General features: G+C 46.5%; 1 protein-coding gene across 1 annotated transcript; it reads right to left on the reverse strand.

The window, feature by feature from the left end:
• Positions 1-66: 66 nt before the first annotated feature.
• LOC119381062 (solute carrier family 13 member 4-like) lies at positions 67-18,789 on the reverse strand. Its single transcript, XM_037649051.2, has 8 exons — positions 18,676-18,789; positions 13,240-13,362; positions 13,066-13,143; positions 12,235-12,345; positions 8,748-8,928; positions 6,275-6,433; positions 5,196-5,333; positions 67-271 (listed from the first exon to the last, which is right to left on the reverse strand). Exons 2-8 carry the CDS (start codon positions 13,284-13,286, stop codon positions 86-88), a joined length of 900 nt encoding a protein of 299 aa, XP_037504979.1. The 5' UTR covers positions 13,287-13,362; positions 18,676-18,789; the 3' UTR covers positions 67-85.
• Between the last annotated feature and the right edge of the window lie 583 nt (positions 18,790-19,372).

Consider the following 19,372-nt stretch of genomic DNA (forward strand, 5'->3'; position numbering starts at 1 on the left):
ATATCATCTGCCGGCCATCGAACAGCCCGCTGTTTGTTGGGTGAGTTGTTAATGCCCTTTACAATGTTCAGGATAGACGAAGTAGTCACTCGAAGGCAACCTGCGCAACATCAATGGCCACGCTGGCTGAATCTTGATCGCCTGACACCAAGTTGCTTGTGTAGTTCACGATTGCGTGCCCTTCAGACAGTTCAGTCGGGGACACGGTGAAGTTTATCAGCGTCATGTAGAGCATGATCGTCAGGGCCTTGGTGATGAAGCCGGGTACAATCTGAAACACATGCACACAGGTATTTGTAGGGTGCCCACTCATGCCCTTGTAGGCCATGGGGAAGCATTTGGAATAAGGAAAAACTGTCATTCGCTCAAGGGTAAGTATGAAACTACAAACGAAACCCGTACCGTACCCGTACCCGTATCGTTAGGATTTTGCAGGCGAAAATTCCTCGAGGATTGAATAGGTGACCCGTAAAATAAGCAATCGCAGGGAGCTATGGGATGCGGTGGCTTTCGGTTCGACACACCACGCGGGTGAGCAGCGGCTCCCCCGGTTTTTTTTTTTCCCGCTCTGTCCGCCGCGGTGGAGTGGTACGGTACTCGGCTCCTCACCCGAAGGTCGCGGGTTCAATCCCGGCCACGGTGGTGGCATTTCGACGGATGCGAAATGCTAGGGGTCCGTGTACTGTGCGATGTCAGTGCACGTTAAAGGACACCAGATGATCAAAAATATCCGAAGCCCTCCATTACGGCGTGCCTGATACTCATATCGTGGTTTTGGGGCGTAAAACCCCAGATATTTTTTTTTTCCGCTCCGTAAAAAAGTATGCATGTTTAAAGCAAAAGCTTTTTAAGCGCACATAAAACGAGGACAGAAGAACTAAGATTTTGACAGGACAGCGCTTAACTCACAACTGAATTTTTATTGAACAGAATCACATTTAAAAGCACAAGAGAACCAATTACACATGCGTAGTCGAACAAGAGGCCTAACTGCTTTCAGAACCAGGACAATGATAACAGCATAGTGACCCTAACAATCTTTACTTATCAAGAAAGTCAAACTCCTTGTCGTGTAAAGTGATGGATGGATGGCTAACATGGTCACGGCCCCTTTTTCTCATATGAAACGCCTCCACTATTTCACGTGTAGCCTGATCCTTATGCCTAAACAGTATCTCGGTTTCATGCAACACAGGATGACATCCGCATTTATGACAATGCACTGCAAGATGCGAATGGGCTGAAGCTTTCAGTGAAGCGTGGCGTTCCATAAGACGTTTATTTACGCACCTACCAGATTGACCCATGTATACCTTGCTGCAAGAAATCGGAATCATATAAACAACTTTCAAGACACACTCCACATATTGCTTCTGTTTTCGATGTTTCACAGGACAGTCACTTAACTCCTTCGGTTTGTTAACCCTAAGGCACAAGCGCGCCAACTTGTTTCTCGCTGTGAACTTCACATCCACGCTATATCTGTTCCCTATATGCTTCAAGTTGTGTGCCAGCCCGTGAACGTAGGGAATGAAAGCCATCCTGCGATTTTTTGAAGTGGCTTCTTGCGCTGTGTGTCCCCTTTCCTCCTTATTGACTTCTTTGATTAAACTATGGCACACTGAACTCGTCAATTGCTGGGGGTAGCCAGATTCCTGGATTTCACATCTTGGCTTCTGAAACTCTCGCTTACGAGATGCACACACAACTTCTGCAAGGCTGCCATGAAACATGCTTTCACGCATGTGAAATATGTCCATGTCCTCTATGAAGCGTCGCGCTTCGCTGTTGCTGGCGCTCGGGTAAGGCGTTGCTGGTAAGGCCAAGGAAAATATGAAAAAAAAAGTCTCTGTAGGGACCCCCCATCCGATAGGACGGGGGGTCCCTGCAAATATGCGACAGAGCAGTCGCATATTTTTCGGGACGAGAACTGCCATAGAAGACAGGTTACAGCTTGATATTGGAAAAAAGCAAGTATTTGATTACCAGTAATCAATTACAAGAAAATGTAATCGAATTACCCAGAATGTTGCAGTTTCGAAAAAGTAATCTATTATATTACAAAATTACAAGAAAGTGCAATCGATTACTTGTAACGCGTTACGTACAACTCTGCGCCACAATGAAGTTCCCGCAACAGGCGCCATGACGCCAGGGATGCTGACGGCGCCTAGCAGGACCGACGTCGTTCCTAATCGGTAAAACGCTGCCCTCTGAGAGGGCCACAGACTTAAAAGAAGTTTCGGGAAATTTCGTTGGGCCAATGTCACCAAATTATGAAAAATGCACTTTGAAATCCGTGACGTCACGCACGGAGATTTAGGCGCGAAACTCTGACCTTTTATTTTATCGTCTACTAAAATGCCTATAACTGTAAAATTAACGACATCAGTGTTCTCAGAGTACAAGTAATCAATCTAAACTGATTAATTGTTTCACTTTACGTTCGCACAGTGCTCGAGTATGCTTGTGACGTGTGCAGCTTACAACATTAACAAAAATTAGAGTTGAGAAAATATGAAAAATAAATTAGGATGGGACATTCCATCCTCTCGACGAAAAAAAATGCGACTGAAACACCTCTACCAAATATTTCATGGCAAAACCGACATTCGAAAGGAAATATCCTTACACAGGCCTTATTATGTCCATTCACGTACTGATCATTGTTTTAAGGTCTTAGAATACCGCACCAGATCTGATATCTATGCTAATTCATTCCTTATTCGGTTCATTAGCGTATGTAATCGCTACGCGGGCTAATCATTGAATAAATAATCTGGAATTTAAACACCGCAGTTGTACACGTGACGTCACATCACACGACATACCCCTCGTCATGCCATCACTCGGCGCTGCGCACACGTGTAGCTGCGTTACAATTCTTGCCATATACGTCATCGACCATGTGGCCGCTTGTTGGCGCTCCCTTAGACGCGCGTCAATGCTTAGGCATACCTAAACATCTCCTCTGGCGGATTGGTATAATTCTTCCAACCGAGATGGAGTGTTCAGTGGAGGAACATATTAGAATACGGGGGTCAGATAGAATCTATTAAAGCTGCCTGGAATAACATACTCGCAGCTCAAGAACAGCGCTGCAATGAGAGGCTTCAGGAGTATAACAAATTGTGCAGTAGAGTGGCCATAGAAGAGAACCTTGCCCTTCATTGCTCTAAGTGCGAAATTAGACACATGAGTTGGGCTAGTTGGTGCGTACATGACTGATTAGCACAAAAAAAAAAAAGACATCGGACAAGGCGCTCCGTCCTGTCTGTTGTCTCTAACTTGTCCGCTGTTTGTTTGCGCTAATCAGTTATGTCTGCAGTTAATGCTCTAAGTGCACCCCGAATTTCAAGCACATGACAGTTGTGGCAAGAAGCAAAGGTAAGCTTAGAAGAACAATAATGGAAGCGTATAGTATGCTATCCGGAATATTCGGCACATGTATAAGCTCCTCGTCGATAGCACTCTCAGATAGGCAGTTGTCGTGCGCATTACCACGGCCGCTACTTTTTTATGTAGTGGCCGTGGCATTACACTACCAGAAGCACAATCAGGTTTGTACTAGACTGCACATATGAAGCTCAGTTCGCGCGTCAACCTTTGCGCATGTGTTGTATGTCCACAGTGCACACACGTCATGTTTTTTAACACGAAAGGGTTTTATGCCGGGGTTATGTAGTAGGTGTACACTGAGCTTCTCTAACGTCATTTCCGTCACGGAAGTGACGTCGATAAAATGCACGCGAGCAGATGACAAATAAAAACCAGATGAAAAAGTTTCGTTGATATGGATGCTCGTGGAGCCGAACCCACGACTTCTCGCTTCGCGACGATAGGCGCCTGGCGCGCTACCCACTGCGATATGGACGGACATGCACGGGGCTGTACAAACACGCCTACATCTCTCACACCTTTACCTTTTCACAGTGATCTTGGTTGGCGGGGGTGGTGTCGCCGTCTAGAAGCGATGTAGTGAAGTAGGGCATCATTACACTAACGAGCGCCGACAGGAAACACTTCTGTATTTTCAGCGCATTATTGTAGGAAACTCTATATACGGAACGCGAATAGCAGAACGCCTTCCAGCGTTTACGGCTCGAGCTACGAACTCTGCCTCTCGTGTGCCTGAAGCGCTGTGTGGTATTTGCATGAGCGCAGGCGTAGCTTGGAATTTCTCTCGTCAGATGACGATCCTTTGAATGAGTGCATATCGAGTACCAGTCTTTATTGTGTGCTTGTGATGCCATCTTTGCACGGGATTCAGCATATGCTGTGTCCAGGTGTATGCTAATTCCTTCAGCTACCACAAGGGTTAAATCGTGATCATGGAGGTTAGTTGTCTGGATGGAGATGTGCCGCTAGGCGTCAACGTGGGTGCATCCACGTCAAACGGCGCTATAGCTGCCATATACCAATATATATATTGTGCAAGCTCCCGTACATCAATGTAAAATGAACAACTATTTCTGTGAAGATGCAGTTCACACTAGTGTTATACCAATTCACACGACGGAGGGATCAACTATGCTTTTTTTTATTTTATAGATGCGCTTCGTGTGCGCGGTTTCGTCCATGTATGTGTGTTTCTACATTGCAGCGCTGTTTTTGAAGTGCAAGTCAAATACAACATGAAGATAGGTCGAATGAGCCTTGTGGCATGCGCCACAGCTTTTATTGCATTGTTATTGCAAAACATCCCTCTTATTGCAAAACAGCGGCTCCTAATCTCCAGCTTTTACTGGAATATGTAATAAGCCGAGGCGTTAGCAGCAGCTGCACTTGACAAAAAGCATTTATTTTCAGAATGCGATGGTTTAAATAGCTTCGGCAAGGGCAGGTATCAGCGCACTCGTTGATAACGAAAACCAAGCACTAAATTTATCACAAACTGGCGCATGCGCTTTTGTGGCACACAGACGACCCTTCACGCGATATAGTTCAACTATATATAGCAATCATCTGCGATATGACACCTTAGTCTTCGATTTGATATGACGGTCTTACATATGAGGATCCTCTACGACCGACTCCGACTGACGTACGAACACGAAGCGAAGCAAAGTGGCACGTGGGAACAGCGAGTATAATACGGCTATTTTCTGCATGGCCGATCTTCGTGACAATACACGGCGACCTCACATGCACTTGCTCGAAAAAAAGGGGTGACAATGTGTCAGTGGTGCACGAACCATTTGAAGCGAAGTCATGCTGCCCAACTCAAAGGCCATGGCGTTGTTGGGGCTCGCCGAAGGAAGGATCAGGCTCAGCTGGCACACCACGCTCACCGGAAGTAGGAAGAAGAGCGGGTCTCGATTCAGCTTGCGAGACTGCGATGAACCAAGTGAACCACTTCGCGACTAGCTCACCCAACAGTGCGGCCTGGCAAATTTTTGTGCCGGTGAACGTGTCACTTCCTGGTGGCACGATGAGTGCATGAATGCCGGTCATGTCTGTTTAGTATCCTCAAAGGGGTGCTGACACGAAATTTGGAGTTGTTTGGTTCTCTTTTGCATCTTACACAAGGTCAAGCCCTCATGAGTCTACAAAATGTACTCGTAAACTTGAGTGCACTCTGAAACATTAATTACAAAATGTTTTCTAAAAGCTAATTTCGGTTCTTACTGTATCCTAACGTCACGACACAGGGTTCGGCGTCGCTCGAGTTGCTGCTCGAGAGACGCCGAACCCCCCGCACCCTCTCCCTGAAAGACGGCCAGGACGTTAGCTCTCTGCTCGAGAGGGCATCGACTGCAGGCTTCCCGCGGTGCTATCGCACGCACCCTTCGTGTGAAGGAGATGGCCGGCTGGTTTCATCTCTGCCTCAGCCGCGTTCGTCCCCAGCGTTTGCACACTTTCAGTCGCGCGTAGAGCATACGATGCGTGGGGCGATGTCATCGGTTCAGACTTTATACGGAGCGTGATGGCGACGGCAAACACCCGTTGAGAATGCCCATGTAGTCGCTATCGCAATAAAACGAAAGTGGGGCTATGACGAGCTGCTCACGACGGGCTGTGTTTGGACCCCGGTAAGCCTTTCTTAAACATTTCTTGGAATGCAACATTTGATGTATACGGCTGCCATTATCATCAAAACACTCTTTTCCGTAACCTTGCACGTTAAACAATAACAGGACAGGTCCTACAGAGTAGAGGTGCGGGGTCAGACTTGTCCTCAGGTGAATAGGAGGGCGCCTCTCCTGTGCGCGCGCACGAGCTCAATGGTGAAAGCCACGTCAGACTGCAGCCCGTTTGAGATCCACCGACGTACTATCCTGTATCCGATCCCGGTGAAGTAGCGCAGCCGACTCTTGAACGTGGTCAACTCGCCGAAGCAGCCCATTACGAGAACCGAGATGTACTGGTGGTAGAAAGGCGGAAGGGCCAGGTTGAGCAGCCTCTCCTCGAGCATCTTGTACACGCCGTTATTCTGCGAACAGAAGCGTTGCGCTGCCACGAAGGAACATGCGTAAATCGCGAGGATGGTAGCCTAACAAGTGTTCATGCATGTGGTCTAAAACAGCGCTCCTGTCTTTTTGACAGAGATGCCGTATAGAATTCCGTGCATACTTTTTCTGCGCGTCAACAAAAACGTACGTGCCACACTAATTGGGCAAACTCCACCGCTCACCATCGGTCCACTGAAAACGAAGAAGGGAACACACGGGCGACACACACGAATTGAGATCCGGACAAGACAGCGCATGTCGCGAAACGGATAATGCGTCAAAAAGCGCAAGTAGCATGCTGCTCAAATGGAAAACAAAGGAACATACGGTAAATTTCTGGACAGACATTTCGGATTTGGTTGCAGGGTGTGTGATCCTCTATGGCTCGAAATTTTGTGTCACCTCTGCTTTGCGTGCCAAACAGCTTCGCTATGGACATACAACTTCACAAAGCGGAGAGGCACGCAACTTCTTTTTCATTATGTCTTGCATGCACACTGTTTCCTTGTTAACGTGCTTTGCTGAACATAGGCGCTATGCTCAAGATTCCCGACTGGATCAATGGATAGAGGGACGATGGGAGTTGCGCGCGGTGCTTCTGCACGATAGGTGGGAGTTATATTTTTACGCTGCCATCGCGTGCGCAGTCAGTATGTAGCCACCCATTGAACTGCCTGGAAATTTTAAAGAACACCGCCAAAACGAAGGAATCAAGGTAGAAAGACAACTCTTAGTACTGGCATGTAGTTGCCTACATTTAACTTCCCGAAATGCAATACGCTAGGAATACATGTCGAGTGAGAAATGTGTCAAATAAGAATAAAATAAATTTATTGCATGCGTATATTAATTGAATATGCCGTATCTCTTTTCTCTTTTTCCCGGGTCTTTATCATGCCTTGCGCTTTGAGATGGTTCACGCGAGCATGAAATTTTTGTTTACTTATACGCAATCTTAAAACAATAGAATTTCAACCGCGAGTCATCACTCATATAGTGTCGTCCTTCCTCAGCGTGTTGTTTGTTTCTTTCGCACTTTAAGTAAACATGTAATTTGTGACAATACCATATAATACTTAACTGATCAGCTGCTGTAAAGCATTGGTTGCGACACAATAGTTGGCGTGCAGCCCTCTTATGATTCTCCTTCGACGATAACATTTACGCCACAGTGGAAGCCTTTATCCGCATTTTATTTAGACAAGCTGTTACAAAATGTCGCTGACAACGTTGCTAGATGTTTATAGCCGTGGCAACTCGGATCCAAATGGTAAGATTTTCACGGAACAACTTCAAGCCCTCTAATAAATGCCTCTTTCTCTGCACCCACCAGAGCCTTTCACACTGTAATCAAGTGGAATGTAATAATGCTCTAGCCCCTAGTCAAGGGGTGTGTGTTGGGGCAGAGACGGCAAAATTAGCACTAAGGAGTGTTTAAATGACATTACTAATTACTTGTCTAGAATTTTTCGAAGATAATCAAATTATATTGCAAATTACAGCTCGCTGAATGACATTACGTTTCTATTACTTTTGAAAAGAAACAGAATTAGTTCGAAATTACTTTAACAAAAGTTAGCAAAAGCAATGTTATTGAAGGCTTCGAGTTCGGATAATAATGCGCGGATTTTCTGCGGACCTGTCTCATTCCCAAGCTTGAGGTTTGACACTCAGATTAATTTCACTTCGTCATTTTTCTTTCCTTTTTTGGCTCACCTTTTATGCCACAAGGAAAGACGGCATGCTATAGTAATCGGTAAAGTAACTTCCTTGAAACTTCCAGTAATTCACAACATTAGTAAACTACCAGCCCACAAAAGTAATTCATTACCTTACGCATTACAGCAAAAGGTAATTTCATGACTGCGAATTCTGATTGGGGGGGAGGGGGGGTTAGTTGGCGAGACATTATTTTGAGAACTTCAACTGCGCTGGGGACGAGACATCATAGTAGAAGAATAGTACACATCGTAGGTCATTGTAGCAAATTGTAGGTCTTGTTTTAGGAAGCGCAAGGCAATTTTTGATAGGACGAAGGTGTTAGGGCGAGCTGAGGACCAAAAGGCACGCGAAATTTCGGAGCGGCTTCCTTGATGGCGAGGTATGGCCCAGATAGGTGCGTCAGAGAACTATCAGTTTATCTTCACAAGGAAGAGCTTGGTTTCTTGGTGACGATGTGGGCCATGATGGGGGAGTCATAATTGTTCTTGCGGCTCAAGGTGATTGTGACGCGATGTATGACCTTGCGAGACACGGAGTGGCAGAGATTTCGCTCTTACACCGCGACCAATGTACCTCTATGGCCGTGGTGATCGTGGAGGAGCTGCCCAGGATGAAGATGACACCCCACGGAAGGCGTTTCAGCATATCGGCCCACTCGATTATCTGCGTCTGGTGTGCCTCGGGAAGGATGTCCGCGGGGAACAGAAAGGCCAGCATGCCCACGATGATGCCAACCGATGCGTCCGTCACCTCCCTGAAAAGTGCCTGGTAAGGTAGCTGGCGACAAGGCACGGGCTTGTATGCGACAAATGAGCTTCACACAGTATTTTGTGGCGGCTACCAGAGATCGGATTATTTAATGTGCGCTGGATGCGATATTCGATGTGCAACTAAATAAGCTTAGTGCTTGAGAATTTTTTATCGACACTCTGTGTTATAAACAAAGGCGTTGGTGCTTGTGTTTATGTTCCGATTGAAAACATCGGTGGTTATTCATCAAGGGATTAACTGCTGTTTTTGTGGCGTGAAGTTATCAGTAAGAAAATAATATTCATGAGAGGATAATCGCAATGGGCAAGTAGTCAGTTGGTTGCAATTGTAGGCAAGCAGTCCTTAAAAATGCGCTTGCATTTGGTTTTCTTCGTTTTCTTTTTCGTTTTTTTTTTACCACGCGCTAAATGAAAGTGTGGGCCGACTCAGCGCTCATGTAAGCTTCACGTAAACGCCCAGGAGAGCGAAAACGTCACAGAGGCCTTTTTCGAAATCAGCCTTGTGATGCGGCGGCTTCATTTTTCTGCAGTAGTGACATGCGAGGAGTTTTATTTCAAGATGAGCCATATCCAGAAACCGAAATTGGGATAAGTTTGATGGTGACGAGGAGCACGTTCTGGTTTCCTTCGTTTTAAAACCATATCTTATCAATGTCGGTCAATTACCGATTCAAAGTCCCACTCAGAAAAACGAAGTTGGAATAACTAATGTGTCAGTTCTTGAACCTTTTTGAATCAAGGTGAGCCAGATCCGCCTTTGACCAATGGGCGTGCTCCGTGAACACCTCGTGACTAAAACAACTAGTATAGCTGCCTTCAGTACACTGCACGTTTGACCAGTTGCTTTGCTATCGTGCTTTTTTTTTTCCTGACGCGGTGTATCTAAATTGACTACGGCAGAGACGGGTAGGTTGAGACCCGTTCTAAAAAAAAGTTATACTAATCTGCATAAACCCAGAAAACAGCACGCGACTTCCCAAGGAAAAAAAGTGTATCATATACTGCCGTGACTGAAGAATCAATCAAGAGCATCAGAGAGTAAAAAGAAGCGCGTCCAAAAGTGCAACGCGGCGTCTTCATCTTAAGGCGGGAGCTCTAAGTGGGTCGTTATGCGGCGACCTTGAGCGAGACACGGCAGGCCTAAGAGGAGGTACAAAAATCCCCGTGACCTTCCACGAGTGAGCAGCATGTGGAGAGAGAGCTGCCTGTTGTGACGTCATCATGGCGTCACAGATCGGTGAAATCTGTGGCGTCATCATTGCGACCTGAGATGACATCGTCGCTTAGTCAAATGTGGGCCGATGCCAGAGGCAGTGCAACAACCCGTGAGATGAGCAAAGCTTAAGAGTGGGGGAGGGGGGGTGAAGCGATGCGATTGGCTGAGAACGTCAAGGTACAGTTTAATGCGTGTGTCTCGCACTGCGGCTTGGAGTATTACCGAGTGTGCATTGACATTCGGGTGTTACAGAGAGCGTAACATGCTGCCGTGGTGAACGAATACATTTAATGTTTTGATCGCCGGGCCCTGTGAGGCGGCTAAGGTCAAGAGAAAACTCGTACTCCCGCCGAGGACTATCGGCAACACGGTTCTTACTGAGAAAAAATATGCCAAATATCGAGGAAAGAAGATTTATGTGGATAATTTTGTCGTAATGCATTGCGAAATCACTTATGCGCTGCTGTTTAGGCGTTTTGTGTGTGGACAAAAAAGGCCCCTAAATAAAAATATTCCGATCAAAATACGAGGCAAACAATAATGTTACACACATCTGTAAGTTGTGAAATCCACCATTTACTCCAGAATACGGGCTACAGTAGACTACCGACATTTTAACTGCAATGCAGGTTTGCGGCGTTTAGCTGACAGCCCTTTGACAAAAATTGCGGGCGCGGGCGCAACCATGGCTATACATTGCAAGGAATGCAAGTGCAGTCCTGTATTCCATAAGACAAGGTTTCTGAAAAAAGCAAAAACGAAGCAAGAAAGAGAAATTATAGACGCGTTTTTTATCAGGAAGGCCTCAGATCAGTGCATTAGTACACCTTCTCTTCACTTAGCCGATATAGAATATTCTTTTCTTAGTTAGCGTAGTCATACATAGTATCACACGTGTTATCGAGCATGCGCACGGAACCTGCACCATGTATAAAAGCGGCCGGAGCACCTTCAATAAAGTCTAGTTGAAAGTCAGCGCTCTTTCCTGTGTGTCGTTTTCTTTTCCTACTGATGTTGCGCTGTACCCACGATATTCAGCATGGACCAACTCGACCAAATCAAGCTCTTGTTGTAGAAAAGTGCTCTTCTTTTTTTCAATTCAGCTTAGAAGGAACTTGTCTCTTTTAGAGAAAGTGGTACTGCTTAACTAGTACACACAGATGGGCTTTTGGTGAGCCATATGAGGCAAGTCTTTCAACATTGAGGCAAAAGTCCATCTAACACTTGCGCTTGCGTCTTCCTGGTGTGCGTGTGAATGTGTCTTTTGTGTGCTGCTTTATCAATATCCTTATACGGCTCACTGAACACGAAAAACATGTCCCGGTTTTAGTTCGTCGCTTTCTCCGTCCGTCTGTCGCCCAACAGCACAGAACACTACATCAAAGAAAGCACTTGCGCGCGATGGAAGAAAAAAAAAATCAGAAACAGGAAGCCAATAATTCTGGTCTGCAGTTGATGATATATTAAGACAGACAAGCTAGGTGACCATTTCTGGCCGCCTTATTTAAAAATTATGCAATAAAATATAATCTCTAGCGGCATCAATTTATGGTTGTTGTGATCGTAGCATTTAGAGAGCCAAAATGAGAGGACGCATTTGCTACGCTTCCAAGCCGAAATGGCAGAACTACAAGGCGTCGCAGTTTGCGCAGCCAAGCTCTATAGGGTGCTAGTTCGATTCGATTCGGCCGCATTTTGATAAGGGCTAAGTGCAAAAGAGAGAGAACTAAGTGCAATAGAAAGAGAAAAAAAGGGAAATAGGAACCGCGTACTAGATTTAGGTGCATGTTAAGAAACCCTGGTGGCTAAAATAATCCAACCTTCCCCGTATACGGCAAGTCTCATGATTTTATTGTGATGTTGGCACGGAACGCCAGAATATAGTTTTTTTTAAAGGGCCTCCAATTGATTGTCTAAGTCATTTAAAATAAATACTGACGATAACATTGGAAAAATAAGAATATGGGCAAAAAAAAAAAGACTAGAGAGAGGCCGGTAGTATCTATGATACAGAAACCGCACTTCTAAGAAGTCCGATGAAAAAATATTTTTAAATATTTCGGAGCAGGCTCACCTTTCGATGCCGAAGAAAGTTCCCCATCCATTTTCCATGAATGTCGGCTCCCGAAAAATGAGCAGAACCATGGCTGTGCCGACCAGGAAGGCGGCGATGTACTCGCCGTAGCTAAATAGACAAGAGAAACACGTCGAATCACGAATGACACCGTACTCGATGCCGCTCGCGTCGCCTAAGCCTGCGACGGCAGTTTTTGCGCAGAAATAGTTTTTGGCTAGCCCTCTCGATGGCATTTTGGCTAGCCCTCTAGAGGCCCGTGTGCTTAGATTTAGGTGCACGTTAGAAAACCACAGCTGGTCGAAATATCCAAAGCCCTCCGCTAAGATGTCTCTTATCATATCGTGGTTTTGGGACGTAAAACTCCAACACTTATATTAAATTAGGGTGGTATTGGCTCGAAAAATTCCACAAATTATTATTAGTAACACCCGTCTGCTTTCATTTAGGTTCACTGTTAAAGAACTTCGGGAGGTCGAAATTAGGCCGGAGTTTCCCACTGAAGGGGGCCTCGTAATCAAATGGTTGTGTGCGCGTGTAAAACCACAGCACTCTATTCACAATTTGATGGTTGTAAAGTTCCCGACAATATCACGCAGACGCCTGTAACATGTCAGTTACAGTTTTCAGAAGTTCTTGGCGCGGGAAAGAGGTGTCGCCTTCTGATTATAGCTAGCAATTACACATCGATAGAGCAGGAAGACTGAAATACTTTGCAGGCTCTATACAACATACGTTACAAAAGTAGTGGGCTCTTGTATACCAAAGTACTCCTTCATCGTAATTCTTTACATTACTGATTATGAGTAGTCCACGGAGGTTGACGCGTACCTGACCTGTCCCATGATGTGCAGTCGATCCCGAATAACGACGTCGCTCTTCGGAGCGGTGGCAGTCTCGATAATGTCGCTGTGTAAAAAGAGCGATAGACAGACAGGCAACCGCGCCTAAGCTTGACAAAAACAAGTAAGCATTTATGCCTATATCCGAAGTAGTGGTGCTTACTAGTTCCAAGTGTGCACGTAATAAATGATTCTGGCGGCGATGATCATGAGTGCCAAGCAGAAAGGTACGTGCACGAGAAGCCACGTGTGCAGGTTCAGGCTGGCGCTGGGCAGTTCGACGTTCCTTGGAGGAAAGAAAAAAACAACGATGGGCAAAAAGATTCCCGCCCTAGCACTCCGTGCACAGACGGTTAACCAGCCAAGCTGAAACGTGCGGTCCCGGTGTTCGTCACTGAATTAATCCCGACGGTTCATTAAAGTATTTCTGTTTCTTAATGAGGTTACACACACGTTTGGCTTGGGTTAATCGCAATTTTTGTTTCGCTTGCCGCACACTGTGCTTCACATGATCATCATCATGGAGGAGTACAATGAGCGGTTCATTATGTTTAGTAATGCGTTAATCACAATGGTTAGTACTCGCTTTCACTGCGGTTACTTGGTGACACAACGGGGTGCACGTTCTCTGTACGGAGTGGTCACTTTTTTTTCCACTTGCTCCGCATTCGCACCTGCTCTTCATTTTTAGTGCACCAGGGCTGCCATGCAGGATGGCCCGAGCTTCTCGGGAACACGAGTTTGCGCCGAGCTCGCACTACGGCGGCCATTGTAGGAAGACAGTGCGGAGCGCGCGATAGCAGCGTTGACAAAAACGGCTATATACAAGAATGAGCATGGCGTCACAAACGCATGGGCGGCATTTGCGGCGGTTTTCAAAGGAACACCGCGGGCGAATGCGTCAGCGTCACCACTCAGTCAACATTTTAAATGTGCAGCGTCGTTAGCGTGATTGTCGCGGTATCTTTTAGCCAACTGAACATCGCGCGTCCCACAGGCGTGTTCGTGGGCGTTTGTCCGCTTTCGGGCAAGTTCTTTCGTTCCACCTGCAGCATGGAAATTTCTACTCTCGAAGGCAACAAGGGCGCACACGCAGCACTCTCGTGCAGCTCGTTTCGCTTCTCTCGAATGTTACCGATAAATAAATGGACAGCTTACTGCTACATACATTACAAGTCTGAGGATGTTTCTGCAGTAAAGAATCGGTAGAAACGATGTCTTCACAAACAAGTAAATAGTAACATTTCTGGCCGCAAATGCCACCAGGGGCGCTTGCTTCATGGCTGTCATAGACTTACTGTATATGCTACCTTCAGGTAGCAGAGTTGCGCCTTTGATAGAACTCGCGGCTCGCGCCCCCATTCGCCAAGCGCGCTCACGTGCGCAAAAAGCGTCCTTTTGAGGGAAAGCCAGCTTCACGGCCGCGCGGGTGCTGGCGACCGCCGCGCCACCACCGCTGCTTTACCGCCGCAGTCCCAAGTAGTCGGGCGAGGCGCCCCGGCTCAGTGCGGAATGTGTTTCGTTGGTGTTGTGTTGGTGTCTTGTGTTGTCCATTTTTAGTGAACGTCAGTTTTTGTGGTGCCTGTGCGGAGCAGCGCCGTGACTCAGTGCTGCGAAGTTGCGACGATGACCGGGCGCTGCGCTCCCCATTGCACGAACCAATATTTTTGCGACTAGAGTAGGCGATAACAAACAGGATTTGTATTACTTTTCGACCACTGTCAACGGCTGGCTAGCCGTTGACAAAAATCGTACGGGACGGAACGATAAAATTGTGCGCCAGTGAATGTGTGAATGTTCATCTTACAGGCCTATCAAAACAGAATAATTCAGTCCGAGCACTGTGCGGCATTAAAAGTTCGAAGCCTTACCGAGTGCTTACTTAATACCACAGCTATCTAGATATGCGTTAAATTCTCGTTTGCTTGCGTTATTTGTAAAACATGAAGTGCTAATTCTAGCGCTTGTTTCTCGGGCCACTTACTTAAATCTTTTAAAGAGATGCGTCAAAAACTACGTGAAACGAGCGTTTTGCTGAACTTAATTTGTCCAGAATAGTGTCTGTCAAAGTTTTCCTGTTTGCTATTTAAAACAAAAATATTACTTCTGATAGTGACTGCCATCGAACAGATTAACTATAGCACCCGTTTCATCTAAATTCATTATTTTTTTTAGTTTTCCTTGTTTTTTCGAAGCGAAAGTCATTGCTCCAGCGACGCGTTATGAACGAGTGAGAAAGCACACGGGCCGCGTCGGCTCCCGCATTTTAAAGGGGTGGCTTTCCTGCATGACGTGGACGCCTCGGCGGGCAAGATGGCGGACCTATAAGCAACTCTGCTACCTAAAGGTAGCATACAGAGTAACTATAGGCTTTGAGTGATACGTCGTGAGCGCGGTGAAATTGAATGCGAGACATCGTAGCCACGTGATGATATAACCTTTAGTTCTTCGTGCGTGTGTGCATAGTCTGTGCGATTAAGCTCGTAGATGAATCGTGCCGCTCGCTGGCAGTGCGGCGTGACTCTATGGCGTGAGCACTGCTCCTCGGCAAGAGAAAACGCGGTGGGCGGACCCGATCTTCGCCGCGGGCGTCTGTCAATCAAACTGATTGACGCGCGAACTCGGGTACACACTCGTTGATTCTGAAAAGGCCCCAGTTCAACTCGTGACTGTGGTGCTGGTGTGCCTGTCAAGAGTTTCATGCGGTGTACGCTAAGCAGCAGCTTCTTTGCATATAAAATAATTTGGTCAGCTCGCACTACTTGTGCGAGACTGGAGCCATGGGAGGAGCTTGTGATCACCTAGCTTCTTCCAGCTTTTTACGTGGCTCGTCTACTCAGTCTGCTCGGTCTGCTTCGGAATGAAAACCACCACGTCTGTTCCGTATCAATTTTATGGTATTAATTAACTAGGTCTTAGTTAACATGATGTTGAATAGCTCTGCCTTAATTTGTAATGTATTAATTAACACGACATTTATTACTCAGACCTAATGAGCAAGATAATAGTATGAAGCTAATTAGTATAATCTGAATTAGCACGATTCTAATTAACTTGAACTTAGTAACATCCTAATTATCGCCGCGTTAATTAGCACGACCTTCATTAACTCGGTCTCAGCCTTGCACGGCTTCATTAGCATGGTCATAGTAAGATGTGTCTTAAAGGGCCCCTCACCAGGTTTGACAATTTTGAGCTGACGAGCGCAATGCATGCAATGGGCGTTCATGATCACGTCTGCCAAAATTTGCAACGCTACGCGCCCTGTAATGGGGCATATTTCAAGCTGAACGCTGCTTGCCCTTCTTCTCGCGGTCGCGCGCTCAGGATGATGTACACGATGGAATGGCCCTACGCAGATGGTACTGCTGTGACGTCGCTCCTCTGCGTAGACGACTGTGTTCTGACGTCGCCAACAGTAGCACGTGACACTGCGATAATTACTTGACGCGACGTATAGTTTGTGTAAAGCACACAAGCGGAATGTGTGTGTTTTCTTTTTTAATTTTTATTGCGAATCGCAGCGAGATGCGAGACTAATCTACCTCCATTTCGCATGCGTTCGTGTTCTCGCGCTTTGCGCATCGTGCAGACGCCACCCCTTGCAACGAAACTATACCGGATTCCAGCGCTCATTAGGATCATTTATCCTCCCACGTCTAACTAGATATGGCACACCGCTAGTCTCGCGTCAGATGAAGCGCAAAGAACGCCGCCACAACACCGCTCGCGTCTCAGGGGTTCGGGCTGGTTCGGGCACGTCATATGCTCGTGACATTGTGTGCGCATGACGTGTTCATGTGTATGTATCATGTGATCCTCCCGCTCGCGTGCCGAAGAGGGATGGGAAGGGATTTGGCTTGTGAATGCTACAAGGGCCGGGCGAGCGGCAACGAAGTTCAAGCTCGCCTCCTCATATCATGGTTTCGCGCAACGCCACCTAGACGTTTTGCGCCGCCTCAAAACATTGTTTTTCTCAGCTTCTAACAGACCGATTAGAAAAATTCTTGTGGCATAATGCTCTTTATTGGGCGCGCAACAACTTCCAGTGTCTAACTAAAATTCGTTATGTGACCTGGTCAGGGGCCCTCTTAGCATTACTTGGCTTAATTAGCTTGGTCATAGCATAATCTAAATTAATGAGCTAGGTATACCGCGCAGCCAGTTAGCTAATCAGCCGGGCGCACGTGCTCGGGGAGTGACCAGGCGATGAATAAGAGGACGAAGAGGGCGTGCGCCGGCATAGCAATGCGCTAGAATCTACAGGCCGACCGTGATGATTACACAGGTGGCCTCGGCGATTAGCATGGCGCTCGGCCGGAGCTAATCTCAGAGGCCACGGTGCTGATTATTCTAAAGGGTACTTAGTGCAGACATGACACGCTTGAAAAAGAATTTAAACAGCCCGTACCTCGAAAAAACATTGTTAGTAAATGTTTCTGACACTTTTCTTGCAGGGGTGCACTTCTACACTCAGTGGAACGACAAACAAATAAAAGAAGATGCCTCTGGTATGAAGACACCACCTATCTTTGTCGACCGCCCTTGACGTGACGTCGCTTCCCATCGTAACCAATGAAACACAGCGCGCGCTGAGGGATGGATTTGACCTTTTCGTACTGTTAACTCATCCAAAAGGGGGCGTCGCCAGAGCTCGGAAAGATTCCGAATTTCGCCAAACTCAGGCCACCCTGCATAGCACGCCAGTGCTGAGTAATAGGGCTCGCACATACGCGCCAGGCGTTTTTACGTACATCCAACGGACGAATTTTGGTTTCGCCTTGCTTCGCTGAAATGGATCGCCGCGCGAGCACATCGATTGGCGCATTAATCCATATAATGGCAGAAAATCGTTTAATTGCAGCGCTTTGGTAAGTTTGTCAAAGTTTCTTCGAACTTATCGGCTTCTTTTCCTGTTACATGCATTCAATCGTGCGCGTAGTCTTGCCGCACTGAAGCACAACTGTTTTGCCTGGTATGATCGGTGTTCTCGGTATCACCGGCTGTCGTTGCTCAACAAAACCATAGCGGTGGTTTAAATAAGTACGTTTGCTCCCATGTACGGACGTATCCAGTATCCTCACGCCGACAACAATAAATTGTCACGAACTGAAATATCTTGGTCAAGACACAAAAAAACAACATGTGTACATTAGGCTTGTGAGGTAATAACTTGCCTCAGGACGAACCATGCAATCACTCAAGACCGTCGAACAGTCAAGACGCCTGTACAGTAACCTAAGCAAACACAATGCGACAGACTCTTATATTCTTACAATGTAGAGGTGACATGACATAACGCATAATGTGGACATCAAAGTTTTTTGGCAGCGCTAAAGCTAGGGTGCATCTCTACTCGTAAGTTGTAAACAATGTAAACTATAACAAACTGGTGAGGTCCGCACATTCTTTCGAGATAAGTCACTTGCTTTTTCAGTTTCTCCTATGGTTTCGCCACTAAGGTTAGATATAGGAACACAATAGAGGAACAGCCTGCACAAATTTTATGCGTGAAGCGCTCACGAAAGTTAACGGCCGGGAAGACGTGCCTTGCAGAGCATAGAGTCAGTACAGAGTAATGTTACGAATGTATACTCACAGTTCTATATATTTTTTGAAGTATACGTTAGCATTTGAAGCCCCGTACGCGGCAGCCGCTCCGAAACTGGCTCCGTACGTCAATGCCAACAGCACCGCCGCTCTGAGTTCTTTTGCTTTTCTGAAAGATATTATGCATTACGAATAATTACGAATAATATAATTACGAGTATACACGATCACTTTAAGCAGTAAAAATTCTAGAAAATCGCAAGCTCCCGATGAACTCCGACATCATGTTTCCTAATTTACTTTGTTCTTGGCACGAACTACTTGGCAGCAAGCATGTTTCCACATCCTAAAGAGCGCCGCAGCGGAACTTCCGGTCGCCGTCTCATGCGGGAGAGTCACTTGACCTGTGGAGAAACGTCACGCGTGACGTTAGCGGTAGAGCGGCACGTCTCTGTCGACTCTGGTTCTGGCAGTAGGGATGCTGGCAAAATAGTGAGAACCTGGAAGCGCCATGGCGTAGGCTACTGGCGCCAAAGTGACACGGGCCAAACACTGACACTGGCAAAATAGCGATACTTATGCAATACTAAGCAGAAGCTTTCCCTTTCATTCAAAATTTTCGCGGTAGTATGACGTCATACGGGACGTTTCTGCTTAGGTCATGTGACTCTCCTGCACGTGATGACTACCGGAAGTTCCACTGCTGCGCTCCATGGGACAAGGAAACACGCTTAGCAGCAGCATTG

This window comes from Rhipicephalus sanguineus, chromosome 2 (genome assembly GCF_013339695.2).
Source record: "Rhipicephalus sanguineus isolate Rsan-2018 chromosome 2, BIME_Rsan_1.4, whole genome shotgun sequence".
Classification (NCBI taxonomy): Eukaryota; Metazoa; Arthropoda; class Arachnida; order Ixodida; family Ixodidae; genus Rhipicephalus; species Rhipicephalus sanguineus.

What these genes read in the sequence shown, in the direction of transcription:
- LOC119381062 (XM_037649051.2), bottom strand. Translation starts at nt 13,286, where the DNA reads ATGATCATCGCCGCCAGAATCATTTATTACGTGCACACTTGGAACTA. An exon ending in CACATCATGGGACAGGTCAG is followed by an intron (nt 12,346 to 13,065) that starts GTACGCGTCAAC and finishes TTGTCTATTTAG; the next exon opens with CTACGGCGAGTACATCGCCG. An exon ending in CCGGGATCGGATACAGGATA is followed by an intron (nt 5,334 to 6,274) that starts GTACGTCGGTGG and finishes GGTTCATCGCAG; the next exon opens with TCTCGCAAGCTGAATCGAGA.